Source organism: Apodemus sylvaticus, chromosome X (assembly GCF_947179515.1).
Source record: "Apodemus sylvaticus chromosome X, mApoSyl1.1, whole genome shotgun sequence".
Classification (NCBI taxonomy): Eukaryota; Metazoa; Chordata; class Mammalia; order Rodentia; family Muridae; genus Apodemus; species Apodemus sylvaticus.
The window spans coordinates 46,979,254-46,992,248 of NC_067495.1; the positions used below are offsets into that span (position 1 = coordinate 46,979,254).

A 12,995-nucleotide genomic window follows, 5' to 3' on the forward strand; every position below is an offset into this window, starting at 1 on the left:
AGCGATTATGAAAAGCCTCATCTTCCAGGAATGCCTAAGTGTGTATTAAATATGTAATATTATGGTACTATTTTTTTTAAATACAAATTCTTGTTATGATTCATTTTCCTTCGATATTGTAGTACAACACACTATTTTTTAAACCAGTAACTATGTTAGAAATTATATCATAGTTCAGGAGAAAGAAAACCCTCTCAGGCAAAGTGAAACTTATCAAGAGAAACTATGTACTATTGTTTTTTTTTCCTTATGAAAAATCAATTTCAGTGTGAGGTCAACTTCCCCAATTGATACAACATAAATTTTTTTATCGTTTGTTTTGTTGCTTTGTTTTGGAGAGAGTGTTTCAGTGTGGTCGTAGCTGTCCTTGAACTTGCTCTGTAGACAGGGCTGGCTTTGAACTCAGAGATGTACGTGTCTCTGCCTCCACAGTGCTGGTATTAAAGACATGTGCCCCCACTACCCAGGACAGCACAATATTTTTCAAAACATACTTAACGGACCCTGAAACTTCCCTTCCCTGGAGTTGGCGGTCATGTTAAGCCACTTCAACTTTTATCCCTCTAACCTCTACTGAAAATATTTGGAAGTTACCAAATCGCATACAGTGTAACCAGATGAATGACCTTTTAAGAAACATGCTGTGGATGTCCCAGTCCATGTCAAAGAGTGCCAGCACAGTGTCTTCTAAGTGTCCTACTTTCCTTGAGGAATCACTCCTTTCTTGGATTATGAGTATAGAGAACACTCAGGGCATTCAGTGACCTTTAACTCCTGGCACAGCCTTACAAGATACTTCCTATTCTTTCCAGTTTTTCCCCAATTCCCCCAAATTAATGTCCAGGGCATTTTCCCTTTCACAGCTTCATTTCTTAACGCTGAGGGTCTCACTCCCACATCCTAAGCTAGCCCTCCCTGGTAACCACATTTAAATTATTTCCCACTGATGAGGTTTCCTAAGACCCAACTTCGTATTAATCAAATAATTGCTAGTTGATTACATTCTTGTAAAATCCTCTTCCTTCTCTTCCTTTTTCTGGACAGTATAATTAATTGTATGTTTATTTATTACATCTTCGTTATCTTAGCCCCCTCCCCCCAGTATTAGCATGTAATCGCTAAGAGTAGGTGGTTAACCTATGTTTAGGGAACAATTAAACCTTTGAGCATTTGGACTTAACTGAATATTACTTATGTGCACAATTTTTAATTGAAATATTTTCATACAATAAATTTTGATAACATTTTCCCCTATTCAACCTCCTCCCAGATAAATGAAGCAAAGACATTTAAATGTTTGTATTTTTATTTTATCATATAAAGAGAAAAGTTTTGATGCAATTATTAACCACATTACCATTTTTCTATTTCTCCATCTCATATGTTTAATGATGAATTACTTAAAATTCCTCATTAAAACAAAGTTTAAAATTATTTTAAACAAAATAACAATTCTGTCTTATATTGAGGTAGGTAGATTAACAAATACAGAAGTTTCTCTGATTTCTGTTATAACGAAACTTACTCTGCATAAAGATGAATTTGTATGAAAACATAGTATATTGAGCTAATCAGATTGATGCATAAAAAGAACATTTGAAAAACTGAAGGAAACAAAAAATGCAGATAACTTTTCAAACTGCCCATATAGATCAGGAACATAAAGCTCTTCACTACACTTCCTCTAGTCGCAAACAGTCCAGCATCATCCCTTTCTCTCACTGGCCTCTTGAACTTCAAGGTAAAATCAAAAACTCTTAACTTCACTAGGTATGAGAGGACCTGTTTGGCATGGCTGTGGGACCTTTAATTGGTATCAGCTGTTGTGTCACCAAGGACTGCTGCTGCTCCAGCTCTTTCTTCCTCATCTTTTAAAGCCTCATCGTACCGGGACTGGAAGGCACTTGGATCTATATGGTTGATCTTAGCCAAAAACTCCAGGATTTTCATCTTGCTTGTTTCAGCATGAGACCTTGGACCCCACAGAAATTCATACCTTGCAGGATGGCTGTCAGGTACTTGCCGATACTCCAGGTATTTAAGCTTCACTAAATCTTGAGTGATAAGCTTCCTGGGTTCCCCAAAAATGAAATGTTTCTTCCCATCGTATACTTTCATCTTATTCAGGAATTCCCAGATATTTTCCTCAGTGGCACAGTTTCCTTTCAGGAAGATCACCCCTAAGAGATTCATTAGCAGGCCAGTCTTGGGCAATCCCCTGCCTCTAGTCACAACGCCATTGTTAGGGAGATTCATTTTGCTAACCAGGGCATAGGAAGGCTTAGTAGAATCCACTTCCTTTAAGTCCATCCCAAGCACCACCTCTAAGCTGAACGAAACTCTTCTGAGGATCTCATGGAATTGTTCTCTATGGGGTTTGGAGATTATCTTCAACACATTTGCTTTTAGAATGGGCCTTCTTATTTTACACATGTGCATCATGTAGCTCACCACCAGGCGGACTGTACCAATGAGAGACTTTCTAGGGCGCTTCACAGTAGGGGGAAGAGCCTGGGAAGAACTTTGTTTTCTCACAGTTTTGTGCGTAGCTCCTTTATATGATCTTGTGAGAGAAGTACACGTAGACTCAGTGGTAGAAAGGGCTCTCTGAGGCACCTTGGAAGTGCTTTGTAACGCAGAAGCAGACTCCGTATGGGTAGTAACCCCCAAATGAGGAGAAGATGGAGGGGAATAGCTTTTCTCCTCTGCTGCAGGTTCCTGGCCACCCTGGAGAGCCTGGGTCTCACCTCCAGCCTGGTGGCATTTTTCTCCACCGCGGAGCTTTTTCTTCTGACCCCGAGGCATAATGATCTTGCTCAGTGTGAGCTAGCAAGCCAGTGATTCTGCACCTGGAGAGAGATTGAAATTGCATAAATATCTCCATAGAGTGATAGCTTTTGGCTCTAGGGAGCCAATCTTTACAGGATTTGGTAAAAGTACTGCCCTAAGAACCCAGTGTGTCCTTGTTCTGACCAGACTGCCCTCTGATAGATAACCCTATGGAACTAATTAAAGTGTGCTTTAGACTGCAGCCTGCCATCACTTTTTGCTGTGCACTGGGAATGCAAGTGGTGGTGGAAGGTTTAATTCTCATGGATCTCCTTCAGTCTAAGATAGGAAGATCAGCTTCAAAGCCAATGTCATTATCATATCAAATTGTGAGTTTGCCTGGGCCCCTTCCTTGTGCAGCACTCATTTTGGATAACTCCATCTAATGCTCTCATTCCCTTCCATTGGCCTTTAGGAAGAAAAGAAAGAGTACCCAAGCCCTCAACACTTTCCACAGTTTACTCAGTTCTAAGAGCTGACATGGGATCACCAAGAATGCATGCCCAGAAATATTCTGCCCACTGAATCTGACACCTCTGTTAGATAACAACTCACTCTCTGAAACTTTTAGTGCAAAACTTAGTGCAGCAGGTTTACTGGGATCACATAGGGCTGGGGAAATCCCTTAGGGAATAGATTTAGTGGGACCCTATAGACTGTGAGACTGGAAATGGTCTCCTTAATCCAAATTCAGGGTCTTAAACCCAGATAACTTTTAGAAATTCACATCCAATTGATTTGACAGATGCTGAGTTTTTCTTCCAAAACTTTTGTCCCATCACAAGGGAAATGAGGATGATCTATATCCTGTTACTGTAACCTGGGGTCTCTCCATACTGACAAGTGTTGCTAAGGAACATTCACTAATACAGAATCCATGTTTTTAGGTCCTCAGCATATCAAGTGGAGCCCAGTTCTCTGTGCTGTTCTGACATAAGTAATGCAAGCTTTAAATGAAACCTAGACCTTATTCAGTCACCATTAGAAGTGATCATTTTAAGTTTCAACAGGCTAACTCCTGTAAAGCTTCTCAAATGTTACAAGAGATACAGAACGCTCTGAGACTACCTATTTGTGAGATATGTCCTTTAATCACCACTTAAGAGTCTCACAACTGATTTTGAGGAAGACTCTCCCTTGCTAAACTGGTAGCCCGCCCATTAAATCCACTTACACAGGATTTTGTGACTTTCCAGGCACAAATGAGGGACATTTCAGTCAGGGAATTCTGTCAATTGAATGTTTTCTCTGCATCCTAGGATCCCTTCTTCTACCAACACAGGTTCACTACTATAAACATACTCCTTTCCTTCATTGGTCCTTAGAATGAAAATACAGGAGACAAAAAGGATTCCTCACTGTACTGATTGAAGTGCCTTTAGTCTCCAAAGGAAGCCACAGGCTTCTTCCCAACAAGAAGTCCTGTAGGTGGGACTTGTGGGTTTAAGTGAGGGCACACAACAAGGCATGGGCAGAAATCTGTGAAATTTGTGAAAATCGTTGTTTAGGGAACAATTCTATTTTTATTCTCACAAGTACCTGTCAACTTTATCTTCGTTTTCAACAAGAACCAAGAAATGGGTTACCCACCCATTATAATCTATTAGGTTGTTGCTTTGACCATCAGGGCAGAAATGAGGAGCATCACAAACTGTTCATGGGCAGGAGAGGATTCAGTGGAGCAAGAATCTTCCCTCTACTGATTCAAGGCTGCTGCCCTGAAATGTAATACTCACCTTGCTTAGTTCTTACACCGGAAGTCTGGATATGTACAAACTAAATGGTCAACACCCAAATGGAAACAGAGTTGTTGTTGTTGTTGTTGTTGTTTTTGATAGATCTCCATCCCCTCCTCCATTTTTAGAGAGCATCCTCTCTCCAATACTGACCTGAATCACACACCTCCTAAACAAAATTTACACTTCCCTCAGTCAATAGGATCTGGGCAAACACACACTTCCCAATAACTGTTGATGGCCTCTAGTCAAAAAGACTCCTCCCTCAATCAGCTTACTGGATCTGGGCATGCTCAAACCTTCATTGAACCCCTGGGCGAGTATCACTTTGCTCCTCCTTCTGGAGGTTCTTAGGGATGTCAGCAGATTGGGTACCCTGGCTTTACTATTTTCGACCAAGACCTCTCTTGAAAATAGGGGGCTCACAAAATGCTATTAGGCTGCTTTTTGCGACTTTCCAGACAGGATGGGGGTGGGAAACGTGGCGACTTTCCAGACAGGATCGGGGTGGGGAACATGCTCCAGGAACATGTTTGCTGGCTTAACAGAGTGGATTCCAGGAATCTTGTGTTTCCTTGCTCTATAGACTCCAGTTCACCAGTATCAAACATAGTCCTCATCTTCCTTAGTCCAAACACAGTTCTCACCTTCCTTAGTCCTTTGAATGAAAATCAGTGTATATTACAAATGGTAACTACAAAACTATGTTGCCTGCCTTTGGCCAGCCAATGCTATTGCTATCACTGTGTACAAGAGATGCTACATGGCTATACTACTATGTAGAGTTGACTGATAGCAAGTTTGGAAAGACTTCCAAATGATGCCATACATTTTATGGTGGTGCATATTTTGTCCCATTCATTGGGGAAGTGCCTCTATGCTCCTGTGTCTTAAAAGTTTCTTAGAAAACATGCCATTTCTAAAAAAATACTACATAGATTTCTTTACGGTCCACGTCCCAGGCTTGGAGTGAGATCAAGACACTGCTATACCAAGCAACAGGCCCAGAACAGGTAATCTTGAGAAGAAAGTAAAAATGATGCTGTTGATTCCTTGTATCCAAAAGTCAGAATGAGTCACTTATATTACTTCTATTTTCGTATACTTACCTATTTTGTGGGAAGGACATTTAAAAGATGCTTGCTATGCTTTTGAATATGTTTGAGATTACCTGACTTTATATATGTAGAGTCATGCTGTCATCATGTATTGTATTTTCTCTTCATTTGAAAATAGTTCTATTTGTATTGGTTTTTTTTTTCTTTCTTTTTGGTTTTTCCAGACAGGGTTTCTCTGTGCAGCCCTGGCTGTCCTGGAACTTACTCTGTAGACCAGTGTCAGGAGCCATAATGGGACAAGCTAATATACTAGCAGATGATCATCCTGAAATGCCTGCCTCGGATTATTATATAATCTGCAACAGGTGAGCCCCCATTCAGCAAGGCTATGGGGGACTAATTTTAAGAAAGATTCCTGCTATTTATATGCTTTTCTTGTTATTATACATTTATAACAATCAAATAATAATAGCACACCCCTTTGGAGCAGATCTCTGCAGATTCACGAAGACGTACTGTCTCATAGTGATGCTATGTAGACAAATAGATGACTTAAGTTTTATTGACGATTCTATAAGAATTCCTAAAATTATATCTGTGATTATTAAGCTCTTTCATAATGGGGCTGCTACTAGGATCTTTTTCTGATAATCAAGACTGGAATGAGAACTCTGCCAGTCTCCCAAGTGTCACAAGTTAATTCCTCTTGGATGGCAACCAGACTTTCTCCTACTCAGAGCACATTGCAAGAGGTTGTAAAACAATTAACCAAAGGTCATAAAAAGGGAACTAGGATTTATTATAGGTGTTAGGACAGAAGATAAAATATTGACTGGGTTTATCTATACAAAGCTTCACTTATAACTTAGTTATGGTTTTAAACTTTCTATGAACCTGTAGAGAAGACAAATGATAGCTAGATAATTACTCCTTATGGATATGCATGTAAAGATTCTCTGTTGTAAACTTCTGTTTCAATTTATGACTTGGTATTTTGTGTGAACATATGATGAACTTTGTAACGTGATCATGTATTCTGAAATATGTTTAAGGGCTGAGGACAAGAGAAATCAGACCAGAAGAATTGAGTGAGAGGAACAGAGCTGAGAGAAGAACTGAACTGAGGAGAAGGTTTTAGTCAGAAGAGATCAAGATTAGGAGCATGCAGAGTCAAATAACTTAGAAACTATAGGTAACATAAAATAACTAAGAGCAGAAGGAGCAGGCAGGCTTCTCCTTACCATGGGACAGGACAGGTCCCATGGTAAGGACAAGACAGGTTTAGTCTTATTAAGAGAAACAAAGCCTTTTTCTTACAAATGTGGATTTAATTCATTTAGCATTGAAAGGGTAGAAGCTTTTTCTTTCTCGATGCAATAAATATTGGAGTCCATTTTTCATCCAGAATGAGTGAGTTCTTTCTGCAGCAGTGCTTGGTATTTTGCTCCATATGCATATGTAAGTATGGATGTATGTGTAAGTATGTAATTGTGAGAATGTACCATGTGTGTGTGTGTAAGTATGAAATTGTGAGAATGCATGCAAGCTGAGCCCAGCTGACTGAGTGAAAATATGTATGAAGCTGTATGTATGAATTTATGTGAGATTATGCAAATTCACTTATGTAGAAGTTTTTCTTTCTGCAAGTGTTATTCTCTTCTCCTGGTTCAGTAGAAGTTTATTGCTCCTAACTTCCCCCTAGATGACAAGCAAGAGGCATCTGGACAATAGGGAAAAGGCTCTAGCAACTAATCCTTTACTTCACCTCCTGCTGTTTTAGGATGAGGTGTTAAATGCCTGAGACTGCAGTCTCTGGCTTCAGAGGAACACGGAAGGCGGGTCAGCTACTTTAGCATAGACTTAGGTAAGTAAACTTTTTATTATACAACCTAGCTAAATTTTCCGTAAGAGAAAGTCTTACCCCAGAAGTTCATAAGACAAAGTCTTATCCCCGCTGACGCTCTTCGCTCCCTCCACTGCTTCAAGAAGAAACACAAAGAAAAAAACACCTCTGCTGGGGCTGGCACCTCTGCTGGGACTGGTCAGTCTGGCTTGAACTCAGAAATCCACCTGACTCTGCCTCCTGAGTTCTGGGACTAAAGTCATGTGTCACCACCACGTGGTTTATATTAATATTTTTATTTAAAAAATATTTATTTCATTTCATGTGTATGAGTGTTTTGTCTGCAGGTATGTGCACAACGTACATGTGTGGTCCCCAAGAGGTTAGATGAGGGTGGTTGGATCCCCTAGAACTGGAGTTATACCATCAAGAGCTTCCATATGGGAGTTGGGAAACAAACCTGTGTCCTCTGAGAGAACAAAAAATGCTCTTAATTGATGAGTCATTTAACTAGCCCTTTATGAAAGTGTTCCTACTCTCCCAGGGACAAAACCATCAACCAAAGAGTACACATGGAGTTACCCAGGGCTGCAGACACATCAGCAGCAGAGGGTGGCCTTGTTGGACATCAAAGGGAGGAGAGGCCCCTGGTCCTGGAAAGACTTGATGCCATAGTATAGAGGAATACTAGGACAGGGAAGCAGGGGGAGGGTTGATTGGGGAAGGGGAGATGGCTTATGGGATTTTGGCGGAGGGGGAACCAGGAAAGGGGCCAACATTTGAAATGTAAATAAAGAATATATCTAATTAAAAAAATTAAAAGTGTACCTAATAGCTTCATCATTCTAGTTCAATTCCTTTAGGCACAAACTTCTGTAATCCCTTAGGGAGTTGGGTTTAAGACTAGAGATGTGCTGTTTTCTATGAATACTGTTGGTAATATTCTATTGCACAATGGAAATTCCCTGAGACCTTTGTGATTATTTGAAAGAAAAGGGAATTAGTGGATACACTCGGACAAGTGATGGTTCAGTCTCTGCTTGGCTTCTTTTAATTATATATATATATATATATATATATATATATATATATATATATATATATATATATATATTGTATTGGCTTGGTTCGGGTTTTTTAAGGGCAGATTTTCATGTAGTCCAGGCTAGCCTTGAATTTACTACATAACAATGGGTGACCCTAAACTCTTTTTTTTTATTCGATATAATTTATTTACATTTCAAATGATTTCCCCTTTTCTAGCCCCCCACTCCCCGAAAGTCCCGTAAGTCCCCTTCTCTTCCCCTGTCCTCCCACCCACCCCTTCCCACTTCCCTGATCTGGTTTTGCTGAATACTGTTTCACTGAGTCTTTCCAGAACCAGGGGCCCCTCCTCCTTTCTTCTTGTACCTCATTTGATGTATGGATTATGTTTTGGGTATTCCAGTTTTCTAGGTTAATAACCACTTATTAGTGAGTGCATACCATGATTCACCTTTTGAGTCTGGGTTACCTCACTTAGTATGATGTTCTCTAGCTCCATCCATTTGCCTAAGAATTTCATGAATTCATTGTTTCTAATGGCTGAATAGTACTCCATTGTGTAGATATACCACATTTTTTGCATCCACTCTTCTGTTGAGGGATACCTGGGTTCTTTTCAGCATCTGGCAATTATAAATAGGGCTGCTATGAACATAGTAGAGCATGTATCCTTATTACATGGTGGGGAATCCTCTGGGTATATGCCCAGGAGTGGTATAGCAGGATCTTCTGGAAGTGAGGTGCCCAGTTTTCGGAGGAACCGCCAGACTGATTTCCAGAGTGGTTGTACCAATTTGCAACCCCACCAGCAGTGGAGGAGTGTTCCTCTTTCTCCACACCCTCTCCAACACCTGCTGTCTCCTGAATTTTTAATCTTAGCCATTCTGACTGGTGTAAGATGAAATCTTAGGGTTGTTTTGATTTGTATTTCCCTAATGATTAATGAAGTTGAGCATTTTTTAAGATGCTTCTCCGCCATCCGAATTTCTTCAGGTGAGAATTCCTTGTTTAACTCTGTACCCTATTTTTTAATAGGGTTGTTTGGTTTTCTGGAGTCTAACTTCTTGAGTTCTTTATATATATTGGATATTAGCCCTCTATCTGATGTAGGGTTGGTGAAGATCTTTCCCTAATTTGTTGGTTGCCGATTTGTCCTCTTGATGGTGTCCTTTGCCTTACAGAAACTTTGTAATTTTATGAGGTCCCATTTGTCAATTCTTGCTCTTAGAGCATACGTTATTGGTGTTCTGTTCAGAAACTTTCTCCCTGTACCGATGTCCTCAAGGGTCTTCCCCAGTTTCTTTTCTATTAGCTTCAGAGTGTCTGGCTTTATGTGGAGGTCCTTGATCCATTTGGATTTGACCCTAAACTCTTAATCCTCCTGCCTTTCTCTCTCAAGTGCTAGGATTAAGGTGATTGCCACCAAGCCCATCAGTTCTTATTTTTGGTTTATTAATTTATTTGTAATTTTAGCATACATTAACTGCAAAGATGTTTTGCAGCATACACAGGTTCTATTTTAATACTTATGAATCCCTCATTCCCAGCTCTTATTCACTGCTCATATCCCCTTCTTTTTTACCAGCTACTCTTCCTCCTACTTTCAAGATATTTTTAAATATATATATATAATGTGAGGGAAAATGTGTTTATTTTGTTTTTGAAAAACATTGCACTTAAAATCATAATCTCCAGTGCTAACTTCCTTCTTCCAAACGACAAGAACTATTGAAGCCTTCAGGAATCACATATGTATGTAACCCTATCACTCCAAAATATTTTTTTTCTTTTTCTTCATAGTTCACAGTGAAAGGAGAGTTCTGCTTCATGCTTTTAATCCTTGCACTCAGGACAGAGAGATAGAGTCTCTAGGCTTTGTGGCCAGTTTGGTCTGGTGTTGTGAGATTCCCCCCCCACCCCTCACCCCCACCCCCCACGGTGAAACAAGCACATAAAAAATCCATCCATCATGTTTATTTTGATGTGCTTATGGCTTTCACTGGATATCTTATCCAGTGGCTTGAGTACAGAGAGTTTATGTTTCACTGTAAGACACAGCCTAGAGTCAAGCCTTGTGTTTCCATCATTACCAACAAGACCAATAAGGAATTCAGAATCATTAGGCAAGTCTTAAGTTTGGATGGATGAAATACTGTGGTTTTTGATTTATATTGTGTCATGGAAGAGACTGTCTCTGGAATGCTACACAGAAGCCCATACATTTGTTTAAGGTTAGTGAAGTTTTGCAAGGAGCATCTGTGACACCTGTCTCACTTCTGGAGAGGCTGTTAGAAGCCTACTGGACCTATATACCCATTGGCCCAGAATCACCAGAAAATAGAAGAGCTATAAACATAGTCTTTGCCTTAGTTGGCCCTGAATATTTAAAAGAGCCTCCAGAGGCTAGTAGGATTTGAAGGAAAAATACTGTCAGAGTTAGTGGAAGTACTCAGAGTCTTTAATAATAGAGACTTGTTAGAAAATACAAAGGCAAAAAGGCTAGGAAAGACAATTGTACTAGTACTGGGAGAAACAGGGACGGATGGTCCACGAGAAGGTAATGAACAGAGCTTCCGGAAGCAACCAGGAATGTACCAAGACTACCCAGACCTCCTCTAGCCTGAAATCTATGCGGATATTTCATGGTTAAAAAAGGACATTGGAAAAATGAATGACTGAACCAATGGGCAGAAACAGCCAAAGCAAAACAGCTCCAATTAGAAAATGAAGCTGCCTGGTTGGGGCAGGGCTCAATCCCATCAGCCCCTCACAAGCCTGTGCTTACCTTGAAAGTGGGGGAACAAGACAGTTAGTTGCCTGATAAACACTGGGGTAACTTTTTCAATCCTAAAGAAACCTGACAGACCCCTTGCAAAAGACATAAAACTGCAGGGTACAACAGGGGATTCTGGTGCCTATTCTTGGACAACTGATGGGGCTGTGGACATAGGAAGATGTACCATCACCCATATGCACCTGGTAATGCTTGAATGGCCCTATCCTCCATTGGGCCAAGCAAGACCTGTTACAGAAACTACAAGCCACTATCCCCACCCCCTCCAAGGAAGATGTGACAGAATTAGACTACAAACTCCCCTCTAAAATCCAAGTACTTGTCCAGTTGTGGAAGAATACTAGTGACTATCTGAACCATCCCCAGTTCAGCAGGAATCAACCCCACATCTGGCTCTATTATAAGTGAAATTTTCTGAGGCAGGGCAGAAATAAATCAGAAAACAATACCCATGGGATTAGAAAAAGGAGGAAAAAAGGTGGGCTCACACTTCACAGCCAGAGACTCAGGAAAGCTAGTATTTTAGTTCCTTGCCAATAGCCTTGGAACACCCTTCTCCTTCCAGTCCCCAAAGCCAGCACTGATGATTACAGGCCTGTTGAAGGTTTAAGGGAATGGGTCAAAAACTATTTATCCAACAGTTCTAAAACCATAGCTCTTGGTACTCCACTCCCCCCAAACCACTGGGCCACCATTTGCTATACCCATTAGTCAGGATGCCTGGAAAACACTGGGAGGTGGACTTCACTCAGGCAAAACACGCCTAAATGGGTATAAAGTACCTCCATGTATTTGTCGATACCTTCTTGTGTTGGGTAGTGGCATCTCCTACCAGACGGGAAATAGCACAGGTTATTCTAAAGAAGTTTTTGCAGCAATTAGTCCCTAGCAACGGTTCGGCGAGCTTTCTTTTTTTAATTATAATATTTTATTTTCTACATTCTTTGTTTATATTCCAAATTGATTTTCCCTTTCCTGGTTCCCCGTCCCCATAAGTTCCCTAAGCCCTCTTCCCTCCACCCGTTCTCCTATCAACCCCCTCCTACTTCTCTGTCCTGGTACTCCTCATGGCCCAGCCTGCTCCTTAAAGTGGGAGCCTTTGTGCATTTGAAATTTTTTTGGCAGACCTCTTCTTCCCCTACCTAAACCACAAGATGTACACTTAGCCGAAATTTCTAACTATTCCCTTCTTCACTCTTATCAGGCCTGGCAAAGGTTCTTTAACATGTCCCCCAAACTGAGAGAAACCCAGCCAAGAGAATCTTGTCTGACTCCCCATACTTGCCAGGTCAATGACACTCACTATCTGGATTAAGAGACATTATCCAAAAACACTTGAACCTCATTGGAAGAGACCATTTCCCATGGTCTTCACTATACCTTCGACTGTTAAGGTTGCTGGGTCTGTTCTTTGGATTGGTCGTTCCAGTGCCAGCAGGTAACAGACAATTCTGGGCAGTTCGGTGGATCCTTTAAAGGATAAGTTCACCACACTCCCAGAGGTGGATCCAGGTACACATTTCCAGATAAAATGTAAAAATGCCCTAGTACTATCACATCTTTCTAAGCTTCTTCCCTGCCTGGACTGCCCAATTCTAGAAGAAAAACAAACAAACAAACAAAAAAAAAGGAAAAAATGAAAAAGAAAGAAAATCCCTGTGCTAGGGCAAAATTTACATAGGTAAAACTAG

General features: G+C 40.6%; 1 protein-coding gene across 1 annotated transcript; it reads right to left on the reverse strand.

Annotated features, from left to right (window-relative positions):
- Positions 1 to 1,806: 1,806 nt before the first annotated feature.
- On the reverse strand, positions 1,807 to 2,805 carry LOC127674455 (melanoma-associated antigen B3-like). Its single transcript, XM_052170234.1, has one exon. The coding sequence runs from the start codon at positions 2,803 to 2,805 to the stop codon at positions 1,807 to 1,809; it is 999 nt and encodes a 332-aa protein (XP_052026194.1).
- Between the last annotated feature and the right edge of the window lie 10,190 nt (positions 2,806 to 12,995).

Bases quoted from the DNA above. Each gene is read 5' to 3' on its own strand.
- LOC127674455 (XM_052170234.1), bottom strand. From the start codon at position 2,805: ATGCCTCGGGGTCAGAAGAAAAAGCTCCGCGGTGGAGAAAAATGCCAC.